The sequence below is a fragment of the Marmota marmota genome, unplaced genomic scaffold, assembly GCF_001458135.2.
Source record: "Marmota marmota marmota unplaced genomic scaffold, marMar, whole genome shotgun sequence".
In the NCBI taxonomy this organism is placed as follows: Eukaryota; Metazoa; Chordata; class Mammalia; order Rodentia; family Sciuridae; genus Marmota; species Marmota marmota.
Genome location: NW_025999880.1, coordinates 2,148,620 through 2,167,117, shown reverse-complemented (window position 1 = coordinate 2,167,117; position 18,498 = coordinate 2,148,620). Strand labels below are relative to the sequence as shown.

The 18,498-nt window shown below is 39.2% G+C and overlaps 1 protein-coding gene and 1 pseudogene across 1 annotated transcript in view; one reads left to right on the top strand and one right to left on the bottom strand.

Annotated features, from left to right (window-relative positions):
* Positions 1-3,798: 3,798 nt before the first annotated feature.
* LOC107150718 lies at positions 3,799-5,498 on the bottom strand (annotated as a pseudogene).
* Positions 5,499-17,604: 12,106 nt separating this feature from the next.
* Appbp2 (amyloid beta precursor protein binding protein 2) overlaps positions 17,605-18,498 on the top strand; it is a 47,873-nt gene continuing 46,979 nt past the window's right edge. The window contains exon 1 of the mRNA XM_015495370.2: positions 17,605-18,050. Within this exon, the coding sequence (XP_015350856.1) occupies positions 17,913-18,050 (138 nt within the window). The 5' untranslated portion in view covers positions 17,605-17,912. The remainder of the gene's footprint in view (positions 18,051-18,498) is intronic.

The window sequence follows — 18,498 nt, the reverse complement described above, 5'->3', positions numbered from 1 at the left end:
GGGGGACGCATGGCTCAGTGGTAAAAGTACCCCTTGCTTTTCAATCCCTGCTACCGAAAAAAAAAAAAAAAAAAAAGCATGTGCTCTGTAAATTGTACTCTTAGCCTGGGGAACTTCATTTTTTTAACTTTGATTTCTCCACAAGAATGCCTGAGTATATGAGTCACAAGATGGCAATAAGAGGCCTCAGACCTAAACTAAATTCCAGTTTACTGGAGTCTTGTTAATATTAATGAGATTGTACTTCAATTCCTATTTACCATTTTTAAATTCCAATCGATAATACCAAATGTTCTCTATTAATCAGATTTTGAGTGGAGATGGGGAAAGTAGCATCCAAAATCTTTAACCCTGTTTATGAGTAATGATACTGGTATGATATTTTTTACAGGGAAATGTGGCAATATTTATCAAATTTCTCAATGTATTTCCAGTTTCACTCAGCAACTTAATCTCTGGGAATTTATCTTAAAGATAACATGCAGATGTGCAAACTGGAAGGGATGTTTGTGGTATTATTATTATTGTTATTTTATTTATTAATTTTTTTGGTACTGGGGATTGAACCCGGGGGCACTGTAACACTGAGTTACATTCCTATTTCTTTTTATTTTTTATTTTGAGACAGGGCCTTGCTAAATTGCTAAGTGAGGGTGTTGATTAATTGCTGAGGCTGTCCTAGAACTTGTGATCCTTCTACCTCAAACTTCTGAGTCATTGGGACTACTGGCATGTGTCACCTTGCCCAGCTTGTGGTAATATTATTAATATTATAAATGAAATAATGTGAGTATTTATTACAAAGAGGTAGATTAAATTATGGTATGTTCATTTTTATATTGTTAAGTTTCTTCTGATTGGAAGCAAAAGATACAGACTCTGGGTAGTTCTGAGGACAATGAAATATATCGTATTTCATGAAAAGAAAGGAAAAGTTGAAAAATTAATATTTAGGAATGAGTGGAATCTGGGACGTTTCAGAGTAAAATGATGGAGTTGTCTTATTTACTTCATATAATTCTGTGCTTTAACAAGATATATTGAGTTAAAGGAAATACATTATTAAAATAATTTCACTTTTTTGGTATTTTTGGTTACTAGGAAATTTCAAATTAACTGGCTTGTATTGGAATTCATTGAAACCATATGCTAATAAATATTTTCATGACATTTAATTTAATAATTTATTACTTTATCAAGTAAAAAATTTAGCTTTTAATATCCACGCAAGGATAATAATTAGCCAGCTTATTTACACATTATGAGTTTTAAATTTTAATTTAGTATTCCAAATAGAATTATATAAAATATTTGTGATTTGTTTTTCTGGGTTACACATTCACATAAAGAGTCACATAATTCTGTAAGTTGTATTATTTAATTAATTTATTTATTTAGTGGTCCTAAGGATTAAAACCCAGGACCCCAGGCTGCAAGTTAAGTGCTTTACCATTGAACTACACACCTGGCCCCTATAAATGGCATCATATAAAATAGCAGTCCTCCTTTCCATTTTCTATTCACAAATTAAATTGAAAATAGCTTTTTCCTTCAGTCATTCAGTGAGTCTAGGCACTAATTATGTTTCCTAACACCAGTGTTCCTGGTGAGAAGTTTGATACCTTTGTGATTTGTTTTCCCTTTTGATGAAATAGTTTTTAAAAATATGGGCATTATCTATTTTCTTCCTTTAAAGGAAGATGAGAATTTAATTCTCTTTTGCCATTCCTGTGGAAGCCTGAGCCCGCTGTGCAGCTTTCTCCCTTTGTCTCATAACCATGTCCACCATGTCTCATGATACTGTCTCTGGGCTGAGCAGAGGTGAACGTTTCGAGGGCACCCATCTGTAACCTGTGAGCCCTGCACCACCTCCTGTGCCATTCCCCTACCATGTCACAGATGTACCCTTCCCATTTCTTTTTCTTCCATATACTTAAAGTATTACTAAAGGAATACAGAGCATTTACTTTATTGTGATTATGCAAATGCTATTCTTATCAGCGTTAATGTTATATTATGATTACTTTTCCTTTCACATTTTGTCTTTTGTGGGTTATCTTATTTGTTCATTTGCTTAGCTTTCTAAGTGTCTTGCTATCAATTCAACCCCAAATTCCTCCATTTGTATAAATCAGGTTTTTTAGATATTTTTTTTAGTTGTAGATGAATACACAGTATCTTTATTTATTTTTATGTGGTGCTGAGAATCCAACCCAGTGCCTCACACATTCGAGGCAAGTGCATTACCATTAAGCTACAGCCCTAGCCCATAAATCTGTTCTTGTTTTTAGAAAGAGTACAAAGAAAACATTTTTTTAAATATGTTTATGTCTGAAAATACTTCTCCTTTACCTTCACACTTAATTGATAATTGGTCTGACTACAGAATTCTAGGTTGGAAATAATTTTCTCCCAAAGGAATTTCCTGAGACCATATACTAATAAACATTTTCACAACAGCGTTGCTACTGAGAAGTTGGATGTCACTGTTTTTTTTTTTTTTTTTTCCTGTGCTGGGGATTGAGCCCAGGGGCACTACTACTGAATTACATTCTCATTATTATTATTTTTTTATACCTTTATTTTATTTATTTATTTTTATGTGGTGCTGAGGATGGAACCCAGTGCCTCACATGTGCTAGGCGAGCGCCCTACCATTGATCCCCTGCCCCAGCGTTTTACTACATTGCCCAGGCTAGCCTCCAATTTAGGATCCTCCTGCCTTAGCCTTGTGAGCAGCTGGGATTACAGGCTTGCACCACTGTGCCTGGTGAGGTCATTGTTTTTATTGTATCTTTTTGTCTTCCTGGTGCTGGGGATTGAACCTAGAGGCGTTTTTTCCACTACATTACATTCCTGGCATTCCCACCTTCTTTTATTTTCTTGTCCTATTTGACATCTTTGTTTTGGGTGGTGGTAGGGGGACCAGGGCTTGAACTCAGGGTCACTTTATCACTGAGCCATATCCCCAGACCTATTTTGTATTTTATTTAGAAACAGGGTGTCACTGTGCTTAGCCCTTTGCTTTTACTGAAGCAATCCTCCTGCCTCAGCCTCCTGAGATGCTGGGATTATAGGCATGTGCCACCACGCCCAGCTCCTATTTGCCATCTTTCCAGGACATTTTCTCAACTTTGAATTCCAAAACACTATTGAGATTTAAATTTCCAATATCTCTTTTGCTCTCTAAAGTTAGACTTTAAGTGCTTCCTTTATTTATTTATTTAGTGAGCTAGGGACTAAACCTAAGCCTTCATGTATTCTAGGCAAGCATTCCACTAATAAATACATCCCTATCCCTAAATGTTTCATTTTGAAGTTTCATCTTTTTGTTGTTTAATAGATGAACTGTCTGAAGATATGAGTAACATTTTTTTTTTTTTAGAGAAAAGGATAGAATTTAATCTTTATTTACAGGACACTGTAAGATATGAAATTCCATATAGAAATAAGAAACTCATTTAGAGGACAAATTTTATACAGTATGTAGAGTTTGGAAATGTTCAAGTATAGTTTTGTTGTTAAAAAAAAAAAATTCTAGGGCTGGGGATGTGGCTCAAGCGGTAGCGCGCTCCCCTGGCATGCGCGGCCAGGGTTCGATCCTCAGCACCACATACAAACAAAGATGTTGTGTCCGCTGAAAACTAAAAAATAAATATTAAAAAATTCTCTCTCTCTCTCTAAAAAAAAAATTCTACGATAACAAACCACATTTAAAAAGAGCTCTCAGTAGAGAAACAGTAAGACAAACTTATACGAATACAGTACACAACAAAATTTATGCCTCGGTTGTATAGCCTAGAAGTTAAAGGTCCCAGGAGTCCCTTCCTGAACTTGAAAGGTATAGCCTTCAGAGGTAGTTTCTGGCACAACATTTTGATCTTCCTCTTCCTCTTCTGAAAAAATACTTCTCTATCAGTTTTAACGAGGTCTTGAACACAGACTCATTTTCATGTTCTGTAGAACTTCAGTTTTATCCAAGCCTCCACATTCTTCAATCATTATCCTCAGTTTTCTCAGTTTCACTCGTTTCTCAGAAGCCGGAAAGATATTTGAAATGACATCCAGAATAACCAGAATAATTTTGCTATCTTTTGCTGTTAAGAGGTTCATCAGTGGTTCTATTACGCCACCATGAAGGAAATATACAATCTGTTCAACTGTCCCACCACTTGTATAATTAGTCATAGCCCATACATCTTCCTTTTGTGTCTTAAAATCTGCCTTAGAACACCAGTGAGGAATGGGACTAATCTAATGATTGACAACTTGCTATATCTGGTCCTGTTGGCCAACTGTGATGTTTGACATTGTCCATGTAGCTTCCTTCTGAATATTAGTTTTGGGGTCAGTTTGTAGGCTGGAAAAGATGGCAAGTGCACCTGCATCTATCACAACCTGAGTCTGCTCATCTGTTCCAGCCATATTTCCTATGGCTTTTGGAGCGGGAGTCACAGTTGGCAATTCAGAAGCTCTCAGAAGTTTCACAAGTTGGGGCACAACTCCTATTTTCACAACCATTTCAATCATTCATTTGGACCATCAGTAAGGTAGGAAATAGCCCAGCAGGTATCCACTAATATTGCTAGATCCTCATGATGCAGGAAACAACTAAAGTGGAAAGAATTTGCTCAACAGAATTTAACAGGGGTGCAGCATTCTTGTCGCAACAAAGGTTTGAAAGGGTCCTGATAAGATTATGTAATTAATCACATGCTAAAGTTGACATATCAGGAACTGCAAGAAGAGCCAGCAGTGGGGCCACTGCACCATATTTTTGCACCATATTTAATAACCAAGTCTCAGAAACTGAACCATCACTTGCAATGTTTCCTAGAGCCCATACAGCTTGTTCACTGATGTGAGTAGGGGGAGATGCCAAGAGAGAGATGAATGCTGGGATACCACCTCCATCCACCATAGCCTTGGTCTGTTCTGATGTCCCAGAAGCAATGTTAGTAAATGCCCAAGCAGACTCAAACTGAATGGGACTAAAATCAGTTCTGCCCAAGAAGGACACAAATTTTGGGATTAAACCAGCCGGGATTATGTTGTCTATGGGGGGCTGTTTTTCCTGAGAAAGCAATTTCCTAGTAGCTTGAGTAGCTTGGAGTTGGCTTTCCAAATTGTTGCTGTATATGCCTTTGACAATGTCATCAACAGACCAATTCACAGTGCCCTGGTTGTTATGATTTTCCTGTAGTGGAGAAGTGACATCAGGATAGGAGCTTACATTTCTCCTTTTCAGCATCTGGTCATCCTTCTTAGCTTTCCTTAACTCCACATTAACTTCTATTTGGTGCTGCCTCATTTTTGAACAGTCTTTTCCTTGTTCCTGAATCTGTTAAGCCAGGCAGCTGGTGAATTAGCCTTCTCCTTGGTGGACATGGTTATGAGACAAAGGGAGAAAGCTGCACAGCGGGCTCAGGCTTCCACAGGAGGTGGTACAGGGCTCACAGGTTATAGATGGCTGCCCTCGAAACGTTCACCTCTGCTCAGCCCAGAGACAGTGTCATGAGTAACAGTTTTTCATTTGTTTTCTTCTCCTTTATCATATGGGTTTCCTCCAAGTTGCTCTTTTCTGTCTGTTTTGAGCACTGTGTTCTGTATTAGTTGTTTTTATTTAATGTCTGACAATGCTTAGTTGAGGGCTTATATATTTAATACTGAGTTGCCTCTAGGCTCAATATATGGATGGAGCTTGTTGATCGTGACCTTAAGTGTATGGTAACCTAGCTCAAGTCTTTTATTGAGGAAAACTTGATGTCGCTTTCTTTCCCTCATTTGGGCTGTTCAAACTCCTTAGAGAAGCCTCTTCTCTTACCAGGAAGGTACAGACTTGGTTGTCAGTATTTTGGGAGCTAAGCTAAGATGGCAGAGGGTAACAGGAGGATCTTAACATCTATCATAAAAGCTACTGGACTCAGTGGTAGAGCATATGTCTTCTACCTGGGTTCAATTCCCAGACTGAAAAAAAATCATTTAATATATCTTATTTTCTATAGAACCCCTATCACTGAATCTGGTAATTCTCAGACAAGAGACCCCATCTTTTACCCCCTGTGTCCAATAAATCTCCATTCTTTTGCCAGAATGAAGGAAGCAGAATTGCTTGGCAGGATGTGGGCAGGTGGGCCTCAGATAGCTTAATATTTCCTAATCAGATTTTTCAGTCTATACTTCCAGTTTTAGCCTCTCTTTTTCCCACAATTCCATATTGTGCCACCAACTCTGAGCCTTTTATGAGTTCAGTGATGTGAATCAGGTTGTCTCTATTTTCTGTTGCTGGCTTACATTTGTGTTTTTCTAGGTCTATTAAAGCACTTAATACCCATCAGGCTTCCACAGGAGGTGGTGCAGGGCTCACATTCCAATTATCAAAATTTTGTGCCTGCCATTTCTTTATTCCTGTTAGTTTATGACTTAAAAAAAAAAACCTTTACAGTTATTATAATGGAGTTTTGGCAAAAAGGGAAATTTTGGGCAGAAAATGCAGTTTGTTTAAACCACATTTTTTTTTAAAAAGTCAGGAATATTTTAAATATTGTTTTGTAAAAAAGTTAATATAAGACAGATGTTGAATTGGCCAAGGTGGTAAACAAATCACACCCATCCCATCTCCTCTTTCTCGTACTTCCTAATGAAATGATTTGAGATTTGTAAAAGGAAAATTTTTTGTCATGATGCTGGAAATTGAAGAGGAACCCCTTTTATCCCTTAGTCTTCAAGTAATTCCCATGAAGCTGAGTCAGATGAATGGTTTGGAGGAGAGAACCAAATGTATAAACAATTTCTTAAAGTTTAGGATTCTCATTTGGATATGAAAAGGGGAACTGGTGTTTTGAGAATTTTCCATGAATTCCCTCTACTTGGGAAAAATAAACTCAGATTATTTAGACTCCAAGTTACTGATTGAGGAACCAGTAACCTAAACAGTATCAGTAAACCTGATATTTAGATATCAGAGGATATCTATATATGTTCTATTCATTCAATTCAACAAACATTTTTTGAGCACCTGTGATGTGGGGGGTGCTGTTCATGTTACCAGATGTAGAGCAGTGAACAAAAAGGACAAAAGTCCCTAATGTCGTGGAACTTAAATTCTAGCAAGAGGAAATAATAATAAACATAGTAATTACTAGTTTATGTGATAGACTGTGTTGTGTGCTTTTAAAAAAAGAGAGAGAGAGAGAGAGAGAGAGAGAGAAAGGAGTCGATTCAAAATAAATGGTTTGGAGGGCCAGTTACACTGTTATTTATGGTCATCACAGAAGGCCTTATTGAAAAGGTATCATTTGGGCAAGACTTGAAGAAGATGATTAATAGTTGAGGCAACTGGGGAAGAGTGCTCCTGGGAAAAGCATGGAGACCGCTGTAGCTGGAACAGAATGGAGGAGAGCAGTAAGAAGTCTGGTCACAGAGCAGTGGTAGGGTAGAGGGAACTTCAGATTGTGTGGATCTAAAGTTGTGCTGGCCACTGTCAGGACTTCCATTTTTACTTTGAGTGAAATGGGAGTTGTTTTTTTTTTTTTTAAGAATTTTTTTTAGGGGCTGGGGGCGTGGCTCAAGCGGTAGCGTGCTTGCCTGGCATGCGTGCGGCCCGGGTTGGATCCTCAGCACCACATACAAACAAAGATGTTGTGTCCACCTGAAACTAAAAAAAAATAAATATTAAAAAAATTTTTTCTCTCTCTCAAAAAGAAAAGAATTTTTTTTTAGTTGTAGATGGACACATTAGCTTCATTTTATTTGTTTATTTTTAATGGTGCTAAGGATTGACCCCCGGGCCTCACACATGCTAGGCAAGCGCTCTACCACTGAGCCACAACCCCAGCCCGGAAACAGTGTGTTTTGAGCAGAGAAAAGACAAGGGTGAATTCAGTGAGGCCATTTCAGGAGGCTATCCCAGTCATCCAAGTGAGAGGCAATGTGGCCTGAACTGAGGTGGTAGCAATAAACAAGTAAGAAGTAATCAGATTCTACCTGTATTTTGAAGGTAGGACCAACAAGATTTATTGATGGATAGAATGTAAATTGTGTGAAAGACAGGGATTGAAGATGATTCCAAGTGAATCCTGGTGACTTTCCAAATTCCAAAGATAAAAAAAAACTCAGAGAAAAACACCACCACCGCCAAAAAACTTTCTTGGACTGGGGATGTACCTCATTAGTAGAGCAATTTAGCTAGTGTAAGGGTCCGGCAAACGTCGGAGGAAGAGACCACCAAGAGACCGAGGCTCATGCAACAGCAAAAGGGGTTTATTGAGGATCCAATCCAGTGCGCTGGGGCTCCGTGCTCACTCAAGAATGGAGAGCAGCCCAGAGCCCAGAACAGGGGTTGAGCAATGCTTAAGTACACTTTTTGGGGAGGGTGGGGACTTTACATACATCACAGTCTCCTTTAACAAATCATCATACACTGCGGGAAAATCAAACAACAATTCCTAAACATGATTAGTTCATTCATTGGCGGGAACAGGTCCCGCGGGAGTGATAGGTGAGTTCTAAGGGGGGAGGTACATTCAAACTCATTGGTTTAGGCCCTGCGATGTCTACGTGCCTAGCCACACAGAGTCCTAGGTTATTAAACAACCAGATGGTCAGGGGGAATATTTACTGGGCAGTTCCGGGTATTGTCCTAACAGCTACAGGAATTTCAGGTTTTGGGGGTGTAGCATAGGAACTTAACAATACCTGGTCCTTTACTTTTTAACTCAGGCCTTGCAGCTTAGAAACTTTACAATGCCTGGTCTTTTTTTTTTTTTAATTTTTTAATATTTATTTTTTAGTTTTTGGCGGACACAACATCTTTGTTTGTACGTGGTGCTGAGGATCGAACCCGGGCCGCACGCACACCAGGCGAGCGCGCTACCGCTTGAGCTACATCCCCAGCTTTACTTCTTTGGCCCACCTGTGTCCCACCCCTCGGGCCTTCCCACCTACATTCCATTACCGAAAACTATAAAATAGAGAGACAACCGCACTTCCATGGATTCCATCTCTTGGGTCCCCTTCTTCCTCCGAGAGAAGTCTTTTCTGCTGTCCTTTAATAAACTTCTAATTTTCCACTCTGACCTTGCCTCAGCGTGCTTCTCTGGTGTTATTCTTCAACATTGGGGAAGCAAGGACAAAAGTGGTAACACTAGTTTGCTAGTTTGCTGAGGGTCTCACAAAGAAGTTGCTGAGGCTATCCTCAAAGTTGATTTCCTCCTGCCTCAGCCCAAGTCACTTTGATTATAGGTGTGTAGAACTTTTTGAGAAATAGATTTCTCTCTCCTCTCTCAAGGGCACTGTTATAGTAGAACCTTTAGCCAGTGGCCTGTTCTGGAAGACAGTATAAAGTCCTTGCACACATAGAAATCATTCTGTTGTTCTAAGCAACTCTTGGATTGCCCAAAGCACTTCATAGATGCTAGTTACCCTCAGGTATTCAAAAGACTTATTCTATTTCTCCTGTATCATACTGAAGGCTCTGAGATTTTGTTTAAGAAGCAAATTGCTGGGATTACAATCTTGTGTCACCATACCTGGCTACCTGATTTTTATTCTTAGTTTATTATCCCTTTTCTATTTGATGTATTCATGGTGAACAGTTATATTGCTTTGTCCTCCCTTGGACTAAGATGGACATGTGACCCCCTGCCTGGGCATGTCAGACAGCTGTTCTCATTTAGGGTTCTTATTTCTGGACTTTTCCTATAAAAGTGGACCCTATGTCCTGGAACTGCTCAAATCTTTTATTTTTTTTCTCCCCTTCTTTACTCTAGGATCCATGTTGGGGTTGGGAAGATGGAACTGTTGGTAAAGGGACAGGGTGCAGGGTACTTTCTCCATAATCAAGTTTCTACTCTGGGCTTTCCTTTCTTTTCCTTGCTCCTTTCCAGGGAAACTGGCTAGTCTAAGGAATAGGCAAGCTCTGTTTATCAAGTCAGTCCCACATCTACTGTATTGTCTTTGGTATGAGCTCTTTTTCCCTTCAGAGCCTAGACTTTTGAAATGCAAAAAACAAAGAAGGCTCCTTGTTTCTCTTTTCTGTGCCCTCTCATTTAAAACAAATAGGCATAGAACCACACTAGCTGCTGCCTCCATGGGTGGAGGGGGGAAGGGCTGCACAGTGACATCCGCTCATATTTTAAAACTGATATCTTAACACATAAACGAGCTCTATAAATATCCATATACATACATTTATTTGAATATGTGAGGAAACATCTATAAATCAAGTGGAAACTTGAACATTTTTAATTGCTTTTATTTTTTAAAAACTTGAACATTTTTAAGACTCTAACATGTTTACCTAAGCATTTTTCCAACATGACTGATGTCTTAGACTCTGTATTTAGTATACCTTTCTATTGGGCTAGTTCATTACTCTACTGTGATTTTTTTGTGAAATGCAAAAATATTTTACCACCACTTCACCATTAAGATTAGGGTGACCATTTGTGTGTGTGTGTGTGTTTGTGTGTGTGTGTGTGTGTGTAAAGTAACAAGCATTGGCCAGGATGTGGAGAAACTGGAATCCTTCTGCATTGCCTGTGGGAATGTATGATGGTGCAGATGCTGTGGAAAATAGTTTGGCAGTTCCTCAAAAAGTTATACATAGAATTACCATATGGTCCAGCAATTTTACTCCTGGGTATATTCCCCAAAGAATTTAAAATAGGGTTGCAGACAAATACTTGTACATTTATGTTCGTAACAGTGTTATTCACATCTTCCAAAACGTAGAAAAAACCCAAATGTTCATCAATAGATGAATGAATAAACAAAATGTGGTATGTACATACCGTGGAATATTATTAAGCCTTAAAAAGAAATGTAAGTTTGACACCTTCTACAACATGGAGAAGCTCAAAAACATGCTAATAAAAACAAGCCAGAACCCAAAGGACAACTATTGTATGATTCTACTATATTAGGTACCTAGAATAAGCAGAGTCAGAGACAGAAAGTAAAAATTTAGTTGCCAAAGCCTGGGGGTTTGGGGGACAGGAGAATGGGGAGTTAGTGATTTGTACTTATAGAATTTTTTATTGGAACAATGAAAAATTTCTGGAAATGGATAATGGTAATGGTTGTACAACATTGTGAATATACTTAATGCCAATGAATTGCACATTTAAAAATGGTTAGCCAGGAGCAGTAGTGGCGCATACCTGTAATTCTAGTGACTTCAGAGGCTGAGGTAGGTGGATGGCAAGTTTGAGGTCAGTCTCAGCAACTTTGTGAGGCCCTGTCTCAAATTAAAAAGTAAAAAGGGGCTGGGGCTGGGGGTCAGTGGTAGACTGCTTGCCTAGCATGTGTGAGGCACTGGGTTTGATCCTCAGCACCACATAAAAATAAATAAATAAAATAAAGGCATTATATACATCTACTATCAAAAAAAAATTAAATAAAATTATAAAAAAGTAAAAGACTGGGAATATATCTCAGTGGTAAAGCACACATGGACTCAATCTTCAGTAATATCATCATCATCATCATCATCATCATCATCATCATCTGGTTAAAATGGGGGCTGGAAGTGTAGTTCAATGGTAGGGTGCTTACCTATTATGTTCAAAGCCCTTATTTTGATTCCCAGCACTGGAAAAAATGGTTAAAATGGCAAATTATATGTTATCTATATCATACCACAATTTTTCAAAAGTATTTTAAGGAGTGTTTTTGAAAGTTTGAGTTGTAAAGAAAGTGTTGTTGTTTGTTTATTTTGGTGGTAGTGGGGATTGAACCCAGAGGCACTCTACCACTAGGTTATATCTCCAGCCTAGGAAGTAAATATTATGTGATATGACAACCATGTGTTCCCCCCAAACCCTGTAAAGAAAATGAGGAGGGACTATTCATTTATTACTCCAATTATTGAATGTTCACCCTGTAATCTGTTCTTGGCTTGGTACTTGAAATGTATTATATAGTTGTGTTCTCAATATGCTTATTGGACAGGTGGGGAAATATGGCATACAGATATATTGTTATAATAATTAAATTATAATGTAAGTTATTATTACAAGGTATATTAGGTGGCAGATTATAATGCCTGAACTTTTTCTTCTTTTTCTAATTACACATTCTTCCTCTCTTATCTATCATCAGTAATTATCAACTATATTTTTCTAGTCTTGAAATTTTTCTCAAATCTGCTTGCGTATTTATAGACCCAAACTTTAGTATGTTGTTAAGCTCAGTAAAAAGCCTTACCATATATATTTTTAAAATATTCTTTTAGTTATAGATTGACATAATACCTTTATTCTATTAATTTATTTTTATGTAGTGCTGAGGATTGAACCCAGTGCCTCACATGTGCTAGGCAAGCACTCTACCACTGAGCCACAACCCCAACCCTATGTTTTCTTTTAAATTAAAAATTCAAGGTTTGGATCATTTGAAATATTTTTAATTAAAATGTTTGGTGGGAGGTTGGAGGTATATGATATCACTTAGGAAAACAGTATTCCCATCAGATAGCACAAGAGTTATTACTATTATATAATTATATCATATTGCCTGTAGTTCACTTGTTTTTATTTATTTTTATTTTTTAAAATTTTTTTCTTTTAGAGGAGAGAGAGAGAGAAAGAGAGAGAGAGAATTTTAATATTTATTTTTTAGTTCTCGGCGGACACAACATCTTTGTTTTGCATGTGGTGCTGAGGATTGAACTCGGGCCGCACGCATGCCAGGCAATCGCGCTACCGCTTGAGCCACATCCCCAGCCCATGTTTTTATTTTCTATCTCAGTGAAAAAGTTAGTTTTTCACTGTAACAAATGAAGAACTATGAGTTTGATTCACAATTTTCCCAGGTATTCTGATAGATTTCCCAAGAAATTTTAACCAGGTATGTTATCAAGGTAAATGAAAATGAACCCACTTATGATTGCTCAAGTAAATCTGTTCCAGTGTTATCTTCCTGAGAACATCATTGCAACTAAAAATACTGTGAGAATTGAACTACTTGGAGCTGCATTATTACATCCGAACCCAAGTCATTATCTTATCCATGGAAATTCCTACAATATCCTGGGAAAACTCTATCACAGTATTTCTGACTTTGCATTGTTATTGGTTGTGTGTCTATCTTTCCAAGAATGATTCTTAAGCCTTACATTGGACCAACACTGTCACCACAAATTTAAAACCCACTCAGTCCTTCTATACCCATTATTTCAGAGTGTCAGGATAAGAATGCAGTATGTATTCCAGGTGGGCTTTCTCAAAACAAGGACTGGCAAATCATAGGCTATATTTTCCATTGCTTTGTAGGTCCAAATGGGGATAGTATATATGTTAATGAAGACATGGAGGTAAAACAAACAAACAAACAAACAAAAAATGACAACAACAACAACAAACAATGAGAAAAAAACCTATCAGGTAACTTAACTATCTTGATTATGGAATGCCACATCTAAGCAGGGTGAATTTAAAGAAGTTAAAACAACATGAACAGTAACTATGAACATGTCCATGAATCTGTAAGCAGATATAGGGATGAGGGTTGAAATTAAGCTGGATTTCCTCTCTGTATTGTTTCTCCTACATGACCAAAGCTTGTTGATAAAGACTTGCTCTGATCTTTGTTGGCTGCAAGTTACATGGATCATTTTTCTTAAATGATTTGTGATGTCTTAGGTACACCTGGAAGACCCTATTTAGGAGATCCATGTGGCCGTTAGTCTGGGGTTGTTAATGTGTGGGTATTGAATATAATACATAGACTTCGGTTTGAAGGACTTTGAAAAAGACTCTTCAGATTTAAGACAAATATCATTGTCTCCATTTTGATATCCCATGGCTCAGCCTTTTAGTGTGACAGAATGACCATCGGAAAGTTAAGAAACCACAGGCAAAGAACTATATTATTTTCATGAAAAAAATCATATGCTTAGTAATATATATATACATACATATATATATATATATATATGTATATATATATATATATATATATATATATATATATATATGTATATATATATATACAGACTTGAGAGGGAACAGTTTCATTATGGAGTTTAAGAGTTTAAGGTGATGGGTTTCTTTTTTTTTTTAATATTTTTTTAGCTGTCAATGGACCTTTATTTATTTGTATCTGGTGCTGGGAATCAAACTCAGTGCTTCACACATGCTGGGCAAGTGCTCTATTAGAGAGCTACAACCCCAGCCCAGGTTATGGGTTTCTAGAAACTTTAGGGGACTGGATAACTGGGGTGTTCCTTTTTTCTACTATGGCATAATAAATGACCTCAACCTTAGTGATGAATGAACAAGTATTTTATAATGTCCCTGTGGGTCAGGAATTCAGATAGAACACAGTAGGGATGTTTGTGTCAGCTCCATAATGCCCTCATCTGGAAAAACTGAGGGTGACAAAAATGTCTTAGAATTGGAATTATTCAGAGGTTCTTTGTTCAAAACATCTGGTAGCTGGGCCAGAATGATTCTGAGACTATGGACCAGAATGCTTCCATGTAGCCTTCCATTTGGCTTGTGTTGCCTCAGTGGATGGTGGCCTTAGGATACTCAGTATTTTTTACATGGTGCCTTAGGGATCAGAGTATTTCAGAAAACAAGGTGAACTCTTCTTGGCCATTCGCATCTAATTCCAGCAGTCATGCAGCATCATTTCTGCTGCACTCCATTGGTCAATACAGTCAGAACCCACTCAGATTCAAGCGGAAATATTTAGGTTCCATTTCTCAATGATGGCAGCTTCAAAGAAACTGACATTTTAAATCTGTCACAATGAGTATCATAGCCTCTTATGATCCTCAGGAATCCTTTTGGACCGGGGACATGTCCTCATATATATCTGTATCATGCAAGGCCTCCTGCCAAATTTGAGGATACCAGGAGGAATTTAGTGGACAGTGCAAGTGCGTAACACAAAGTTCCTTTGTGCACAAAAATATATAGAAAGCCATGACAGGGGGCTGGGGTTGTGGCTCAGTGGCAGATGATGGTTGTGGCTCACTTGCACATGTGAGGCACTGGGTTCAATCCTCAGCACTACATAAATTTAAGTAAACAAAAGAAAGATATTGTGTCCATTTATAACTAAAAAATAATGAAAAATAAATTTTAAAAAAAAGCCATGACAGTTTAACAGTTTAGCAGGCCTCTTGCATATTCTTTCCTTCTGGAGCTGGGAATACATAATTCTAAATCTTCTGGTTCTCTCTGCTAGTCATAGATTATTGCCATCTTCCTTCCTTTTTCTTTCTTTTTTCTTTTTGGTACTGGAGATTGAACCCAGAGGTGCTTAACCAACCTCATTTTATTTTGAGACAGGATCTCACAAGCTGCTTAGGGCCTCACTAAGTTGCTGAGGCTGGATTTGAACCTGCAATCCTCCTGCCTCAGGCACCTGAGCCACTGTATTATAGGCAAGTGCCACCATGCCTGGCTTCTTTTTCTTTTTTTGAGGTAGTGTTTCCTTACTCCTGGGTTCAAATGATCCTCCTGCCTCAGCCTCCCCAGTACCTGGGACTACAAGCATGAACCACCACACCTAACTTGTCATGTTTCTGACACACAAGTCTGATTCTTTTACTTTCATATTGTCTCCAAGATAAAGTCCAAGGCCACTTGCAGCATAATAAGCTCTTTTTTGATCTGGTCCTGACCACTAGAAACTCAGATTCTATGCTGTAGTTCAAAATATGAACAACAGCACAGTATAATGACTGAGTTCAAATCTGAGCTCTGGCAGACCTAATTTTCTGGAGTGCAAAGGACAACCTTTCTTCCATCAGTTGAGGACAGTCTACAATAAAAATGGCCTAATTTCTACTGGTTTCTCATTTCATCAGTTCTCAAGGGTCTAAGCCTCCATATGGATTCTAATTCAGGAGTCAATTCTCCCCTTTGACCCTTGACCCTCTGTATAGATGCCAGTCTAATAGTCCTGACTCATTTAACCCTCAGGTAAATTGTTTCTCAGTGGCCTCATCATTTTGGCTGGTCTGTCTCATCTTGTCCAGTGTCTCTAAGTCCATCTCACACATTTTAGTAATTCTCAGTCTCAAAGCAGTGAAGAAAGGATTAAGAGGCCCATTGTTCACAATGTCTCTCTCTCTCTTTTTTGAGCCCAGAGCCCACAGCATGATAGGCAAGCACTTTTACCACTGAGCTACATCCCCTCACACCTTTCTTTTCCTTCTCTAGCTTCCACATATGAGAAAATTTAAGCCCCTCAACCTTCTAATTTTGGCTTATTTGGCTTAACATAATGGAAACATTTATATTTAAAAACTACTTGTTTATCTGAAATTAAAATGTAATTTGGTATTTATAATTTTTTTTCTTGCTACATTTGCCAACCATCTTTTTTAGGTTTATAAAATTAGGATTATAAAGTAAGAACTAGTATAGACTGAAGACTAAATGTGTTTCTTTCTTTCTTTTTGGTACTGGGGATTGGACCCAGGGGTGCTACATACCACTGAGTTATATGCCGCTTTCCCGTGGCCAACCCACCCCCCCATCTTTTTTGAGACAGGGTCTCTCATTAAACTGCCCAGGCTGGCCTCCAAATTGTAATCTTCCAGCTTTAGTCTCCAGAGTAGCTGGGATTACAGGCCTGTGCTATGGCATGGCATATTTCTTTCTTTCACTAAGTTATCTAACCACTGTTATTAACTGAAATACCTGGGTGAAGGGTAAATTTAAAGAACTCCTTCCATTTCCTTTACAGCTAAATATCAGGTTATTATTGTTGCTGTCTTCAGTATTTACATTGTTATAGAGTGACTATGAGATAGTGTCATCCACTGCAATGGCAATAATTTCCTTGTTAAATTCCTACTACAAAGATGTTGCAAGTTCTTCAAATCAGACTTTTAAAATTAAACTACATTTATAGCAGACTTTCAGGCGGAGGAAGGAAAGCAGCTGAAACAAGGACACCCATTTATTCGATAATCCTTTAAAGTCGGACTGTTAATCCTGGAAGAAGATTGAAATATTAATTTCTATCATTAAGTCCTCTCATTGACAAGAAAGAGCCTTTTTAAAAATCTTACCACTACAGTCGTCTTTGTGTCAGCCATAATCAGGCTAATCTTTCTACCTAATTCTTCTAGAGCGACTCCTATTCTTTTTTTATTTTTGTAAATTTTATTTGGATTAAGAAGAGTGATAAAAGTTCCAACGGGGCGAATAGGTCATACAATCAAAAGCAATCCCTTCCCTCATAACCTCTAGTTCCTGGACAGCGGTTTCTTAACTTGGGTTTAGGACTTTGGCTAAGGAAGGATTTCGATTTGTGAATTCCCTGAATGCATAATTTTCAACGTATGGATTACTGTGTACTTTTCTAGGGAGAGGATCCAAACTTTTTCCTGAAACTCAAAAGGATCCGCGTCCAAGAAACCCGATACAGAATTTTGCTGTAGGACTCGAGTGATTCAGAATGGAGGGTTAAAAACTTGTAATAGTTTATCCCTGGGCAGAGTCTCGCATCTACCCTCATCCCAGGCCCCTCAAAAAGTAGGATGTGTGTGGGAGGGACGTTGCTCTTTCTTCCCAAGTTTTCCGCCTGCCGCATTCCTTCCCTCCAGCGCATCGGCGTGCGCTGACGTCATGACGCCGCACACGCAGTCCCGCCCCTGCAGAGATCGGCGCTGGGACGGAACCCGGGTTCCTCTCAAACCCGGAATGTGAGGCTTCGCCCCGGTTGTCTGCTGCTCCCTGTCCCGCTCTCTACCCGCGCCTGCGTCTGCTGCCGCTTCCCTGCAGCTCGCCCCCTAGGAGCCAGGGCTGCCGTGCCCTTCTACCGTGTGCCCGCGTGGCTGCCACCGCCCCTCCGAATCCTCCGGGGCCGCAGAGGAGTTCGCTACGGAGGGAGGCGGGGGCCTTCGGGAGGAGGAGGCGGAGGAGGCGGAGGAGGAGGGAAGGAAGATGGCGGCCGTGGAACTAGAGTGGATCCCAGAGACTCTGTACAACACCGCCATCTCCGCTGTCGTGGACAACTACATCCGCTCCCGCCGAGACATCCGCTCCTTGCCCGAGAACATCCAGTTCGATGTTTACTATAAGGTACGGACCGCTGGCCTGCTCCGGGCTCTCCTGCCGCAACCTCTGGAGCCGCACCCCCTTCCACGTCTGCGAACCCCCGCAGTTAACCCCTCACCCCTCGTAGCGGGCTAGCCGCCGAGAAGTCTGGTGCAGTATCCGCGATTCCAATACAGGAAACACCCTCTCTTCTCATCCTCTCTCTCCTAAACTTTAGGGTCTTGATATTTCTTCCTAATGAATGTTACCCCATTTTGGTGTTCCCTTCTACACTGTGGCCCCCTGGAGTAGGCCTTTTGCGTGGACTTCCTCTGTTGCGTCTCTGTCCCATCCTCCTCTTCTATATTTTCCATTCTGTTCTTTCAGTTAAGTATCAGCATCAGCTGGAGTTTTTGCTCTGCTCCTCCCCATCCCTTCCACTTTCTCACCCCATTGCTCTTCTTTCCCAAGTATCTCCCCCCCCCCCCCCCCC